Raw genomic sequence first — 15,731 nt, forward strand, 5'->3', positions numbered from 1 at the left:
CGTTGCTCCCGTCATCAGGCCGGCCGGCTTCGTTAGGCCTAGTTAAGATTAATATATAAGCAAGGTATGAGGATAGAATGAAAAAGAAAAATCCGAGGACGCACTTTGGAGCTTTACCCTTGCTATTTGAAGGTGTCTTGTCTTTGTCTGGATCCATGTTTGAATGCAGGATGACCAAGTTTCATTGTTTCAAGCTATAGCTGATAAAGTACATTAAGACTTGAACTGAATCAGGTATAAGCTTGTGTGAGTGCTGGGAAGAAACTGGAGAAGAAAATCTTCTGCCCGTCCCTATAGGTCGCTTGTCAAGAAGCCGGGTTTGAAAGAGTGTGAATGTAAAATTATAGGATTAATGCCGTTACCTGAGACAATCTATATCAACATAGGTTCGAACGGTACCAGCCGATGTTACCTAAGGCCCTGCTCACCTGCTGCACTATATCTTGTTCTCGCAAGCAGAGTATTAATTGTTAATGATTGCGCAAACCTCCTATGATCCATTGTTAAGGATACCTCATGCTTTTAATTATGAAGCTTAGATAAAACGGCTTGAAAACTGTTTTGATCACTCTCCTAAACAGGGCACATGAGTGCCTTCGTATTTTAATTAGGAGAAGAGTGTCTGGGAAGAGCAATTAGAGGCCATCTATTCGATGCGTGGACGTAGATACCGCAATCTTTAACACCAGTAAGATAACCCAGGGAGTCTTTACAACTACAACTGTATTGTGACACCTTAGAGCACTAGAATAGTAATAATATTGCAAACGGGATATGTCGGGCTCACAATCGCGTTTTATGTGACAGTAATCAGAGAAGGTGGCAACAACCGTTCTGCTAGAAAGATGAAGGCGCTGTGTACATACTACGCTTTCAATCCCGGAGCGCTGCCTTCCCCCAAAACTAACGAGCCGCTTGACGTCAAAGACGCGCTGATGCCGCTTTTTCTGGGAACTGCTCTCTGGGTTGCTCATACTCTTAGCTAGCACGCCCCCAGATTTAGTTTGGACAGCATCTACCACTTCTCGACGTACGGTCTGATATCGACCTCCCATGTGAAAGTCGTCCGTGGTTGGATATGAAGATGCCAGTAAGTGTCCGCAATCTTTGCATTATTAGTAATAGGTTTCGCAACTTAAGAGAGTCTAATCTCGGAGGAATGCTGGGATATTTTCGAGGTGACTTACTCCATCAGCACTAATCTTCGCATCCGGGCCAGCGTCCTTCAACCACCCCTTCGTCCGTGGGATATCGATAACGCCGTCAATGATAGCATGTGAGACATGTACACCCTTCGGACCAAATTCTCTCGCCAAAGACTGAGACAGCGCACGCAGAGCGAACTTGCCACTTGCGAAAGAGGACATCATCGCAGAACCCTTGATGGATGCAGTGGCGCCAGTAAATATGAGAGACGGTGGGTATCTCGAGCCTGCATCAACTCCCTTGAGGAGGAGAGGCAAAGTGGCTTGTGAGAAGAGGAAGGCGCCTTTACTGAAGGGGCACACCAATTAATTGAGTCCTTGGAGGGATGAAATATGCGTCCACCTACCCACTAACATCCAAGCCGGCCGCGAAGTCATCCTCCGTAAGCTCTAGGAATGGTTTGCGGACAAATTTTCCACTCGCGTTAAACACAGCTGCCTATGCAAATTATTAGTACCTGTAAAGTAGACATATTTTCGGACCGTACAGTTCGTCAAACGGCCTGCTGGATTATGGTACATGTACTAAAGGGGTACTTACCGCGGCGCCTACTCCGGATCCGAACTCCTTCTCAATCTTTCCAAAAGCAGCCTTAACACTATTTGAGTCTGCAATATCGGTACTGATCCCAATTGCTTTGCCTCCGCTCTTATTAATATCCTCAGCTAGCGACTCGAAGCTGTCCGGGTTTCGTGCTAATAATACCACTGGATAGCTAGCTGCGAACTTCTTTGCAACTGCTGCACCAGTGCCCGGCCCAACACCAGCAACAATTGTAATAAGCTTAGACGCCATTTTCGTTAAGATGATTTAGAGATATAGAAATGTCAACCGGTGTTTGAAAATATCTACGAAAAAGCAGGGGGAGAGTGGGGATGTTTGGGGATTAAATATGTATGTTTAGTAAATGAATGGGCGGGGGGAGGTCAATTGCACAATCGACAATGAAAGGGTTGATTTGTAAATGACGGTCTGATTAGAAACGCGGAGGCCGAAGTTGCATCATTCGATGCCTTTGAAGGCAGTATTCTCGCTAAGCTGCGCTAAATGCCACAGCTCTGTGGTCGCGACCGACGGAGCTAGCGATTATCCTAGTGTGCTGCGTGGTATTTGAAATGGCATAAGGGACAAAATCGGATTAAAATCAATGTCCGGTAAAATATTAATTGAGCGCTTGGAGTTATCCACGATATAAATTATTGTCGGAACGTTAATCACGTGACGTAGTCACGAGACTACGAAGCGAGACTAACTGTCTGATCTTGGAGCAACCCCTTTCTTATAAAAATAATCGACTACTAACTTTAACACCGCATACGTACCACTATAAGTGATATTCGTGCACGTTGATAAAGTGAGTATACTAATACTAATTAGTAGACGTATAGATTAGGAAATATGCAATAGCAAAGCTCGAAACTATGTATTAGCTTAACTGCTAACGCGTTAGATTGTAGAGCTATTACCCTATTTTAGTTAAAGGAGAAAACTATATTACCCTTAAAGCTTAAGACCACGTATTAGCTTGCTAATGCGTTAGATTGCCTAGAGAATTGTATCTTTACTTAGAGAGAGCTACGTTATCCTTAAAGCTTAAAACTATGTATTAGCTTAACTGTTAACACATTAGATTGCCTAGAGGACCCTTAAAGCTTAAAACCACGTATTAACTTAACTGTTGACGCGTTAGATCGCCTAGAGGACCGTATCTTTGCTAAGAATCGTCTATAGTGTCTAAGAACTGTAGATTCGTTAATAGGATATATATATACCTTTACACCCTTACCTTAAACCTTAACTCCTTCGAACCGACGACTACCCTTATACCTACCCTTATACCTACCTTTATATATAAAGACACGACAATATGGAAATTAACTAGAAGGAAAGAATTACTAAATACGGCTACGGAATTAACTTAGAGACGGTTATAGATAATAATCTAACGGAGTATGTGGAGACTAAGATGCACCTATATATATAATCTAACCTTATAGACTTTGCATTATGGATAGTATTTTAGGAAGACTTTAAGAACTTTATACTAGAGACCTTTAAATAAGTATAATCTAATACTAGAATAGGAATCCGTTAATACCTAGTTAAAAAAGAAGTATATATTATTAGGCAAGATAAGAGATATTCCCTTAGTAAGGTATTAACAGACGTTACTAATAAAGAAGAGTTTTATAAATGGACGGATGAGGAGCTTATTGCGGCCCTTGTAGAGGTAAAGCTAATAATCACAACAACTCTATAAGACTAACTTAATTTAACCTTAGACAAGCTTGCTATACCTCTAGCCCCACTACTAGTTATTCCAGCTACTGTACTACTAGCTACTCCAATTGCTGCACCGCTAGCTACTCTAGCTGCTATACTACTAGCTACTCCAGTTACTACACTACTAGCTACTCTGGTTGCTGCACCGCTAGCTACTCTAGCTACTATATCACTAGCTACTCCGGTCGCTGCACTGCTAGCTACCCTAATTGCTACCCCTGCTACCCCTACTACCCCTCCTAGTCCTTAATTCTCCAATTACGACTAAATCTACGCTCTTATTAACTAACTGCTATGGCTAAGAAAGTAGTAGCCGTAGTAGCTATATATATATATACTACCTAAACTAGCTGTGCCTAGTGTGAAATAAGGACCTAGATAAGGACCTGGATATAGTAAAGAGGTAGCTATAATTATAAAGATCTACACAGACGACTAAAAGTACGACGGAGTTAGTGATAGCTTTAACTTTAAGTTAACTATCTTCTATAACATCTGTAAGAGATCTGGCTTACCACTAGAAGGCTACGTAGTAGTATTCCCTAGTATGCTAAAGGGGCTTACTTAGGACTACTACTATAACAGTAATCTTGAGTTAAGACCTTTTACTAAAGCCTATAACCAGATACGACAATTCTTTAAAGGGCTGGAATACTACTGTAAGAACCTTATAGAGTGGAATAGTATAACCCTCTAAGGAGTTATAGACGAGAACCCTAATAAGTTAATCTATTAAAACTTCTAACTACTTATAGATAAGCTGCTAAAGCAACGTTATAGACTATACTTAGACTTTTATATAAACCGTATTCTTATAAATAAGTTGGTTACTACTTACTAGGGAGTACTAGTATGCCATATTACTGTCTCCAACCCTTTAAAAGACCTCTCTTAGTTAATTAATAAGCTATAATCCTCCATTGTTATATAGGAAAAAGAATACCCCTATAGGCCTTAATGAGATTATCTTACTAAGCCTTTTTTACGGATTAACGCTACTACTAAAATAACCAGAATTGAGACCAAAACACTAATTGCTATAGTAGCAATCGCCCCTATAGAACTAACGGCAGACTAAAGGCTAAGTGCTACGTCTGTAAGAAGGAGGACTGCTATTTATAGAAATATATAGATAAGGAGCGTAATTGGTCTAGAGACGACTATAAGAGACGCTTTATTAATATTAAAGGCCGCAATAAGGGCAACTTTAATAACTACTTTAAACAATATGTCGCCGTCTATAAAAGAGATAAAGAGAATAACTTAGACTTTAAAGCCTATATACATGACGCTAACGACTCTAAAAGCGATGCCGGAGAATCTAATAATAGTTCTACCTATATTACTACCTTTGGAATACTTACTATAGAGAAAGCAGCCTCTATAAGCGTAGAGCTAGCTAATAAGGCTTATATACACCTACTTATGGCTTTAAAACTCACTATAGAGTCTACTATAGAACCTTATATAGAGACCGACCTATTTGCCTATAGTATGGCTACAGCTATAGCGTTATAATATACCTTAACGGTCTTTATGGGAATTATAATTAATATAGGTGCTTTACGTAAGTCTATGGCTAGCTACGGCCAATTTTAAGCTCTATAGGCCGTAGATAAGTCCGTAAGTTTTAATATATTAACTAAAGGCTAAGTGACTATCTAATTTAGGATTGGAGCCTTTACGTCTATTAGAACTATAGACGTTAACAGCCCTATAGGTAAGGTATAATTCTATATTATTAAAGCAGATACTCCTTTCCTACTTTGCTTAGCAGATATAGATAGACTCTATATTAAATACAATAACCTAAAGGACGTTATTATTACTTGCACTAAAAAGGTGCTAGTAGTTAGACGATTTGGCTACCTATTTCTCTTATAGAGCTTCTTCTTACAGTCTTATTTAGTTAAGTCTTTTAATATAAACCCTTGCTACTTAACTAACGTAAAACTACGACGTCTATACTGTTAATTTAGTTACCTATTAATTAATAGACTATAAAAGCTTCTTAATAAGGCTGGCTACGGCTATAACACTAATAGATCTACTATTGAAGAACTAACTAGACTCTGTTACTACTGCTAAAAGTTTAGTAGATCTCTAGGTAGATTTCGCTTTACCCTATAAAATAACGTTAATTTTAATTATAATATTATCGTCGACATTATATATATTAGCGGCTCCCCCCTATTATATATAGTTAACGAAGCAACTTAATTTTAAGCCGGTAGATGGCTACGAGATATTAGCGCTAAGCACACTTAGGACGTTCTACGAATGTGCTAGATTAATAGCTATTTAGGACTATTAGACTTAATTACTATAGACGCTAAGAAGAACTTTATTAGTAAGGAGTTTAAGCACTATATTACTACTATGGGAGTAACTATAAAGTTAGTTCTAGTTAAATTACACAATTCTATTAGAATGGTAGAACGCTACTATGGTCCGCTATAATAAGCCTACTAAATTATTACGACTGAAATCCCTGAAATTAGTAAGGAGATGGCCCTATAAATAGCCTTTAAAGCTATTAATAATATAGCTAGCTTAGAAGGCCTAGTCCCTATACTCCTAGTCTTTAGAGCCTATTTTTAAATAGTTAAATCGGACGCGCTATTGCCTTTAGTCGTATAGCGAGCTGCGGCTATTAAAAAAGTAATAGTAGAAATCTAAAAGCTATAAGCTAAACGATAAATTACTAACGCTCTTAATATGCGAAATGGACTACAAACTAACGCTATTTATAGCCTTCTACCTAGTTCGCCTATTTTAGTCTGGAGAGAAGGTAATACTAGCTAGAGTAGTTATTGGGACGGACTATATATGCTACTTACCGTTAATAGTAAGACCTATACCGTAAAGCTACTAAATAGGCCTACGACCTTCCACTCTATAGTTGTAAAACTTTACCTACTAGACCTATAAGACCTAGTCAAACTATAAGAGTTTATTAAATTAGATAAACTAGTACCTTTACTAGCCGAACCTTAATTACTACCTAAGGCTAAACTATAGCTACCGCCAAAGCGAGGTGGAGGTCGCCCCTATAAATACCTATTACTTATAGCTGTTACAGACGCAGCTATTACGGACGCTATAATAGATATAGGCGCTTCTATAGGTAATATTACGGATATTACGGATATTGCGGATATCGCTAATATCGCTATCTACTTATAGGATAATGATACTGCAGATACAGCTAATACTACTATTTACTTATAGAACAATAGTAATACCTAATTTAGCGCTTTACAATAAAAGGAGGTTATAGGCCTACTTAAGAAAGGCGTCTTTAAGATTATTAAGCTATATAATATACTAAAGGGGGTTAGACTCTTTAATTTACGGTTTGTTAATAAGATTAAGAATAAGGGAACTAATAAAGCCTTTAAGAAATCACAACTTATTATATAGGCCTATAATGACTTAGAGAAAGAGCTAGTCCTTACTTAGTCACTAACGATTTAATAAGTTAGTTAGCGGCTGATTCTCTATATCGCTGCTATACTACTATAGATATAACTCTACCTCTAAAATATCTTATAAGCCTACGTCTAGTCTACTATAAACCTAAACCGCGAGTTTTATATACGACCACTATATAAGCTAAATAAATAATTAGGAATTAATACGGACTCTGTTCTAAAGGTTATAAAGCTACTTTATAGAGTACCTAAAGCTAAAAACTACTAGTTTAAGACCTACTATTTATACTATATTAATTAGCTGTAAATAAACTAGTCCATATATAACCCCTGCTTGCTTTATAGCAATAAGCCTTTTAGAATTATTGGCCTATAGACTAATAATATACTATTTCTTATAGATAATACCTTTATAGAGGCTAAATAAAGCAAACTATATAAGGCTAAATTTATAGCTAAGGAGTAAGAGTAACTAACCGCTAATATACTAATTAAGTTTAATAGAGGACTTATTTAATTAATATAAGACGGGAGTATTACGCTAACGTAAAGGCGCTAGTGTAAGAACCTTAGTACGGTTAATACTATACTAGTAAATAGCACTAGCTCTAGAGGAGTTACGCGTGGCCTACTTACGCTAAAGGACTAGTATATTGCTTAACGCGCTAGAGGAGCTTATATTGCCTTAGTCTGTTAGCTAAAGGCCTTATATAACCTATTTTTTACTACCTAGGTAATTAACCTAGTTAAAGACAATATAAAGAGTCTTAATAGGCAATTAAGCTAGTAGATTAAGAACGTAAATAGAGGCCTAAAGTTTGTTAAGCTAGACGTTAATACCTTATAACTCCTGGTATTTATAGACGCTTCCTTCGCCAATAATAAGGACCTATCTTTATAAATCGGCTACGTACTTATACTAGCAGACGCCTTAAATAAGGCAAATATCGTTTACTGGTCCTTAATTAAGTGCAAAAGAGTTACTAGGAGTGTATTAGCCTTAGAGCTATATAGTATGGCATATGGTTTTAATATAGGCGCTGTAATTAAATCTACGCTAGATAAGGTCTTATAGGTTAACTTACTACTTATTCTCTGCACTAACTTAAAGTCCTTATATAACTATCTTATCCGACTAAAAACTACGCAAGAGAAACGCTTAATAATTAATGTAATATGCCTTTACTAAGCTTATAAATAAAGATAGATTACTAAAGTTAAGTAGATCAATAGAGATACTAACCCTGTGGACGCTATAATAAAGGGCAAGCCTTATACGGCACTATTATGGCTTATTAACACAAATTAAGTCGAATTATGGGCCGTAGGGTGGGTTAAATAAACGGATTTGGATTTAGTAGGTATAACGGACTCATATAATACAGAGCTAGCCGCCAAGGCGCTAGTAGTAGGTGAGCTAATAGCGATTTTCTATCCCGGGGATGGAAAACCCTGATTGGCTAGTTTAACGGTATGGCAGAATCTGATAGGTGGCGCGCTTTAGGATTAAAGGTGGAGCTATTACGTATTATAGACGGGAGAGCTAGTTATTGCGTATACGCTACGAATAGTCTAGAAGTAGACTTAACTTTAGAGTGTAGATTAGCCTTCTTTTTAGAGTTGCTCCAGTGTTGGAACGTTAATCACGTGACGTAGTCATGAGACTACGAAGCGAGACTAACTGTCTGACCTTGGAGCAACCCCTTTCTTATAAAAACAATCGACTACTAACTTTAACACCGCATACGTACCACTACAAGTGATATTCGTGCACGTTGATAAAGCGAGTATACTGATAATTATCTTATCAACGATATAATCCAAGAGGTACGGAAGTCAAAACATCACACAACAGTAAGACATGCGAAGATGCCGTTAGACTTTCTCCGAGGCGATTCTCAGTGGCCGGTTAATCAATTTGAGCTTATATTCCTATTGTATTAGAAGTGTGCTGGGTATCCGATAATATGGGATTTGATCAGTCTTCTTCGGGGGAAAATATTCGATGTCCTGTTTGATAAAGGTCAAAATCGATAATGTGGGGCTATTCGTGGCAGTGATAACCATCTAACCACCGATTTTCGGGGAAGTAATTGAATATCCGCTGCACTACCTCTAAATTCTCATGCCAAACGTCAAAAAGGTAGTAATCCGTCTCTCGATTCGCGGGCTCTCAGGGGAATGGATCACGAGGCATAAAGCAGTTGATGGGATAGGGCTCTTGCATTTGTTGAATGTACAACTAAAGGTTGGCACAATTTTTCCGTCAAAAGCCTTAGGAATAAATATTGCTGTTGTATTTGGTAATGTTCCTCACCATCAAACTACTCTTTTCATAGATAGAATCTCAAGAACAGTCTGCAGGTGAGCATGACTCTTTGAGTTGATATTTTTCTTCGCTAGTCGTATAACTTCTTGCACCCATTATATTTTGGTTGCCGAGTAGATAATCTAGCGTGAAGGGAAAGCTAGACCCTAAAATTGGGTTCGTGTATGCGAGTGTCCCCGTGTCAGATAATGAAAATCTAAATAATACGGATTGTCAGTAAGACATAATAAAGGCTACCAGAGTCATTAAAGATTTCAAGTATAAGCCAAATGTCGGCTAGTCAATCCTTGGTTGAACCAAACTTTGATACAGTTCGCATTCCTCACTGTTCCGTGATTTTCGCCACAAATTCGAAGTAGTTGAAGAGATGTAGTGCATTTCTTTCGCTCGAAGACAGATACGCATGCCCACACCTTTATGCCTGGCCAATTAAGCCGTGAAATTGTCATCAACCCATGAAAGCTCTTACATCTCCTATGCCTTCTTCTTGCTGTTCGCCTCCCGACCCTGACTTATCCTTTCTAGAATGTTCTCCCTGTCCTTGTCCAGCTTGAGCTTCGTGATGACGCACTTTGAGGGAGCAACACCGATGGGTACTGGTTGGCCGTTCGACTTTTCGCGTGTGACTCGCTCGATGTGTACGACGTATTTGAGACGGTAGACGGAAGTAACTTTGCCCTCACGACCCTTGTTAGAGCCTCGTGAGATGACAACTTCGTCGTCTTTGCGGATCGGGATGGAGCGGACCTGAAGATCGTAGGCGTGTTAGCATTCGAGGTCGTCCTGTCATGTGTCGCCTCAAACACAGATTATCGTCGACAATGCCGTTTATTATCGGTTGGAATGCCATACATTGTGCTTCTCACGCAGTTCCTTGCTCAAAGGAGCGCTCATGATGGTGCGTCGGACGCTGGAGGGAGCGCCGAAGTGCGCCTTGCGCGACTTCCTCCGCGAAGAGTGTAGTGCTGTGGTTGAACAAGAGTTAGCTTCTATTTCACTCAATTTCGGTTATAATCAGGGGAATCATACAGGTGTTGATTTTCGTCATGGTGAAGGACTGTCGAAGGGAGGCGTAATGTCGAATGTCGAAGTCGTCCTCTCTCACATAAAAATATTCGTGGGCGTTGTGTGCTTCGATTGAGGTTATTCGCTTACAAGATTAGCGTCCCCGGTGCGGATCAACCTAACGGAATTTAAAACTTGGCGGCTGGGGCAGCCTTTCTTGACCACTCGATTTGGGTCGCGTTGCGCATTTCCATAGTGAAAGAAGCGACTTCATATTGCCCTCACCAATCTATTCACTGCCCACGAACCTTCGCGTGTGCTATAACCGCCAGTTTCTATCTTACCCGCTTTTGACTTTGCTTACGCGCTCTGTAAGTTTGTAGGCTATCCACTCTTTCAATTACACACTTCTCGATCTGGTGAACATCGCGACCAGGCTTTATGCGTTCGTTTTACTTGGAAGCCAAGTAGGGGGACGCCTGCGAATCAGCAGTTCATCAACCATGGCTCCGAACAACTATAACCCGAATTACTATGCTGCCAATAATCCAGGTCATCCGAACCAACCTCAAGCATATTCAGGATATCAGACGCAGAATTCCAACGCCGGCCAGCCGCCTTCCCGCCAGTACCATCAGGGACGGAGCGTTGCGATAACCCAGTCGACTGACTACATGCAGAATTCCAACGCCGGCCAGCCGCCTTCCCGCCAGTACCATCAGGGACGGAGCGTTGCGATAACCCAGTCGACTGACTACATGTCATATCCAGCACAATCATATAACGGGCAAGGGTCATATGAGGCACAGCAGGATGATTCATGGGCCGGCGATTTTGGGGCAAGTTGTGAGACAACGAGTCGCGCAGCGGAAACACTCAGGAATTTGAGCAACACTGCATATGCGTCGGGTGGTGGCATTGCTATGAGTAGTCCAGGCTTCACACCAGCCAATGCCGCAACATCATCTCACTATGCAACTGCTGTGTCTCAACCTCAGCAAACTCAATCCTCGTATGACTCTAGAATGAGGTCCCACTCAACCAATGCTCTCTATGATCAGAACCAGGCTCGACCCAGAAGCCTCAATTCAGTCTCATCTACACATACCCAAGCTTCCGCACTAAATCAGGGACTTCCTCCGCCAGCCTCAACAGCAGCATACTCATCTCAAAGGACTCAGTCGATTTTCAGCCAGCAGAGGCCTGCTAGCCCAGCGCAATCACACTACGCGCAGAATGCTACCGCGCATGGAGCTTCAAAGATGTTAATGAGCGTCCCGTCTTCGGCTCAATACAATGACTACAGCCGCAGAGCGCCTCCAAATGTCATTGAACCACCACGCCCCGCTTCTGCAACGGCTGTATCCACTGGCTATAGCTATGGCGAAGGGAACCTGTCTGCTACAGCTGGTCAGGCTACGATTACTAATGGGGATAGTAACCAGTATGATCAATCGACAATCACGGTGGACCCGATGCAGGTTTATGATCCCTGGCCGGAATACCAACGTAAACAGGAGGCTTTAAAGGCGGCAAAAGCAGCAGAAGATGCTGCTCGGGCAGAGGAAACCAGAAAAGTCGAGGAAGCGAAGCGCCTAGAAGAGGCGCGAAAAGCCGAGGAGCAAAAGAAGTTAGAGGAGGGACGAAGAGTTCGAGAGGCGCAAGTTCCTATACCGGCAGCTGTCCCGGAGGCCACGTCGAAAAAAGCCAAAGCCAACTTGACGAGAGCAAAGTCGTCGGAGAAGCCAACTGCACCTGAAGTCAGCACGAGGGATCTTAAAACCGGCCCTTCAAGTAGCGGCGATCCGGCCTTAGAAGCAGAAATTCGGGCAATGATGGCGAAAATGAGAGAGTTAAATAGCAAAGACCCTGCTTTGCTCGCTCGTATCTGGGAGCAAGAACGAAGAAATCACGTTGCAAGTCAATCGCCGCCAGCACAGAATGATCCGGCTCCTCGGGCGGTGGCCCAAGTCGTCTCGAAGAATGGGATTAAAACGTCAGCTGATCGAGGTGCGAAGCTAGGGACTAATCAAAATTCATTAGCGGTGAATGGCAGCGACGTAGCACAACCGCCAAGTGCGGTTCACCAAAGCAAGGCCCAAACACAAGCACCTCCAAAATCTGTCATCCAAGTCCCCGCTCAGCCCGCTGCGACTTCTGTTCCACCAGTTAGGCAACAAGGAAGTACAATCTGGCCCCCGGAGAAAAAGGTGCAGCTTGCTGCCGCTGCATCATCCTGGCTGAATTCCATTCCGCAGAATAAGGAGAAGCAGACAACCGGTGATCAGATACGTCGCATGCTCGACAGTAACCCCAGCTACATTGACCTTTGCGAAAAGCTTGAGCGAATGGGTTTAAAATTGGAGAGAGCTGCATTCGCGAGAGCCTTGCTTGCTGCTGTACCGGACGTTAATTCGGCCTCACGTCAATCAATTCAGACACAAGATCAATCTTCAGCAAGAGCTTCGACGGAGCGCCCTCCCCTTTCCAACGCTCAGTCTAACGGTGCAGTAGCCGGGAGCACTGTTGCTAGAAGTGACGATATGCCACGCAAAGCCGATCCACCAACTCAACCAAAGCCAAAAAATGAGAATGTCTTCCATGGTGGCGAAAGTGTAGTTGATCTCAATCCTCCTCAATCAAATAACGTACCACGTCTCTCTCGATACCCCCCGCCACCAGCTCCTGCTGTGCAGTCCCCATACTTCGGCACCAATTACCCACCTTTCCCTAACAGCACTCCTACTGAGTCTCCAACACCAGCTCCTATTGCCCAAATCACAGCAAACGGTAACAATCAACCAGCACGGCCCACTCCGAAGCCGGCATCAAAGGAGGAAGCAGCGAGAAAGCGCAACTTCAGTGAAGTGGTTGATTTGACCGGATTTTCGGATGATGACGCTATTCCACCCCCACAAAAGAAGCACCAGCTCGATCATAAATTTTCTAGTGCTCCTCCTGTAGGCCCGGCACCATCTAGCGCTACGCAGTCTCATGTGCCAAGCCAGAAATCTAGAACTTTCCAATATAATCCTGTCGCTATCCCTCAACCTCTCACGACACACGCACCACCACATGCACCTCCTTTTAATGACCGTATAAGATCCTCGGACGTTGTGCGGCCTATTGATAAGAGGAAGGCATTACGGCGATCCACCTACGATATCAAGACGATTGCGCGAGACGTTTTGCTCGCGACTGGAAAACATCCTGAGATGCGGCCACTTAATGCGCACTTAGAAATACTCAAGAACTCATTCGATAAGGTGGATGGCGCTTCAGATCTGAGCACATTTAGGTGGGATCTCGTTGACCCAGGAGAACCTCCCAAGGGATATCTTCAGAATAATATGTTTGAACATGAGGTTGATGACGCGGATGATGAGGAAGATAGCGGAGACGACGAAGCACCAGCTCCGGCACGTCCACGAGTTACGGTTCAACAAGCAATTGGCGCAGGAGGAGGCAGCCAGACGAGTATACATACTTCGGCAGTGTTGATGAATGGTCCCGTCAAGGCTGCGCCCAAGCGGCGAGGACGACCACCACGGAACAGCTTTCCAATGGTATCCAGGCCATCCGGATTTGGAGATGGTGAACCACTTAATCCTCGAACAAATCAGGCGCCCCACAGATCGTCTGAGGGCGATAGAGGCTATTCGTCAAGGCCAATGGGCTCAAGTCAAAATCAAGCTTCGCCCGCAACCGCTTCAGCATCAATACCAACTGCAACTTCTAGCGCGCCGCGGCCTAGTGGCTCTGGAGTTGGCTATTCAGCGTTCCGCCCTACACACGCGCCCGATGGGACACCTCTCCCAAAGAAAAAAGGACGTCCAGTCGGTTGGCGGAAACATATTCACGGGTCACCTGAAGCCCAGACACGTGTTATTAACCGCTCCCGTCCTTCACAACCCAGTGGACTACGTAACGTGACTACCCCGGCCAACAATCCGGTCGTAGTCATCGATTCACGCTCCCCCAGCATTGTCGGAGGACCATCATCTGGAAAAATGCGATCAAACAATGACCCCGAGCGGCATTATAGTGTCTACAAGTGCCACTGGAAGGATTGTACTGCAGAGCTGCATAATTTGGAAACACTGAGAAAACATGTCCACAAGATCCATGGCAAACCGGCTACTCATGGAGGCTTTGACTGCCTTTGGGCCAATTGCGGCAAGGAAGTTACCACAACTGACGAGAGAACTGGTATCCAGGTTGAAGCTCACCAATATTTTGACTTCCCCAATGATGCGGAGTGGCGCGAACATCTAGAATTAAAGCATTTTGGGCCGCTTGCGTGGACGCTTGGGGACGGTCCGGCTAGTGGTCTTTCTGGTAAGATTTCTTTTCTAAAATGATTAGAACATTCCGCTAACATGATGATTAGATGCTCACGACTCTGAGGCCTATCTTAGTGATAGCCATGGCCGACGAGTAACCCCGCAAATTTCTGCGCCCATTTCACAGGAAAGTTCTAGTACTGTGTATTCGGCTGGACCATCTAGAGCAATGCCCGAACCCGGCGCTGTTCGGCGAGGAAGGCCTCCAAAGAAATCAAAAGAGCAGGTTGCACAGGATGTGGAGACAGCTATGGTGAAGAAGAAACGTGAGATTGGGCCTGGCGTTGACCGGGGAGGAGCACGCTTGGTGACAGAGAAGCGCAGGCTTGGGTTTAACGATGATGAGGACTTTGACGAAGAAATAGTAGATAAGGAGGACGATTGATATTAGCCTCCGGTGCCGACAAACTTCATATTTTGGGAAGGGAAATTCTGCAGCTCTTCAAAGACACCTGGAGACAATTAAACAGGACGAGAATGATTGCTTATTTTCTCCTGCGCATACCTTCTAGATATGCACTTGCGACGGAGGCCTATATGTTTGTCACAGGGGCTTTCATTTTGCATCTTCTGATCGCAGATGTAGCTAGCAGTGACCGAGAGATGCAGTTCATGGCATTTTCCTTTGATAAGGGACACTCATACAATTGAATATATATTCTCAAAAAGGTCTCCGGCGCTTTTGATTGATATGACTGCATCCAGATCCAGTCATCCAAAACGCCTCGTGTTAATACAACCTTCCAGATATCTAAGCTTGCAAATCCTGCAAGACGAAATTGATGCTCTCCCGTATCCACTGCCTAGCATGCTCTCGGTGATGTCTCTCCCACGATATGTTGGTCTTCGATCCTCGCAGAGTCAACACTTCTTCACGCATTTCTTTCGCATGGATAACTATCACTCATCATCTATTGACCATCTCAACTGACCCTTAACGTCTCTTAACTTAGTGCCTAGCTCTTTGATTTTCCAGAGTTCTGCTGTGCGCCTGGTATGCTTTTCGCTTTCAAGGCCGCGTGGTCTTCGGAATTGACTTCGAGGAAGTGGTAGAGAATAATGAGGAGCATAGCAGCGCTGCCGAGAAAGATGGCGAGGGTGTAGAGGGTGTTATCTGATATCATTGTGGCT

The 15,731-nt window shown here is 42.9% G+C and overlaps 3 protein-coding genes across 3 annotated transcripts; 1 reads left to right on the forward strand and 2 right to left on the reverse strand.

Annotated features, from left to right (window-relative positions):
- Nucleotides 1-735: 735 nt before the first annotated feature.
- K441DRAFT_655575 (NAD(P)-binding protein) lies at nucleotides 736-2,087 on the reverse strand. The gene is made up of 4 exons (XM_067647869.1): nucleotides 1,747-2,087; nucleotides 1,553-1,644; nucleotides 1,188-1,494; nucleotides 736-1,105 (listed from the first exon to the last, which is right to left on the reverse strand). The coding sequence occupies exons 1-4, from the start codon at nucleotides 1,999-2,001 to the stop codon at nucleotides 1,016-1,018; spliced, it is 744 nt and encodes a 247-aa protein (XP_067507174.1). The 5' UTR covers nucleotides 2,002-2,087; the 3' UTR covers nucleotides 736-1,015.
- Nucleotides 2,088-9,726: 7,639 nt separating this feature from the next.
- Nucleotides 9,727-10,300, reverse strand: K441DRAFT_685341 (60S ribosomal protein uL24; the record flags this gene model as incomplete). Its single annotated transcript, XM_067651871.1, has 3 exons — nucleotides 9,727-9,999; nucleotides 10,105-10,217; nucleotides 10,282-10,300. 3 exons carry the CDS (start codon nucleotides 10,298-10,300, stop codon nucleotides 9,727-9,729), a joined length of 405 nt encoding a protein of 134 aa, XP_067507175.1.
- A 460-nt stretch (nucleotides 10,301-10,760) lies between these two features.
- On the forward strand, nucleotides 10,761-14,985 carry K441DRAFT_547059 (uncharacterized protein; the record flags this gene model as incomplete). Its single annotated transcript, XM_067642891.1, has 4 exons — nucleotides 10,761-10,904; nucleotides 10,971-12,782; nucleotides 12,837-14,595; nucleotides 14,648-14,985. 4 exons carry the CDS (start codon nucleotides 10,761-10,763, stop codon nucleotides 14,983-14,985), a joined length of 4,053 nt encoding a protein of 1,350 aa, XP_067507176.1.
- Nucleotides 14,986-15,731: the final 746 nt, after the last annotated feature.

The sequence above is a fragment of the Cenococcum geophilum genome (assembly GCF_001692895.1).
Source record: "Cenococcum geophilum 1.58 unplaced genomic scaffold K441scaffold_9, whole genome shotgun sequence".
NCBI classification, from domain to species: domain Eukaryota; kingdom Fungi; phylum Ascomycota; class Dothideomycetes; order Gloniales; family Gloniaceae; genus Cenococcum; species Cenococcum geophilum.

Bases quoted from the DNA above. Each gene is read 5' to 3' on its own strand.
- K441DRAFT_655575 (XM_067647869.1), bottom strand. From the start codon at position 2,001: ATGGCGTCTAAGCTTATTACAATTGTTGCTGGTGTTGGGCCGGGCACT. The intron at 1,495-1,552 runs GTAGGTGGACGC...GTGCCCCTTCAG, and splicing joins GCCGGCTTGGATGTTAGTGG to TAAAGGCGCCTTCCTCTTCT. The intron at 1,106-1,187 runs GTAAGTCACCTC...AATAATGCAAAG, and splicing joins CGAAGATTAGTGCTGATGGA to ATTGCGGACACTTACTGGCA.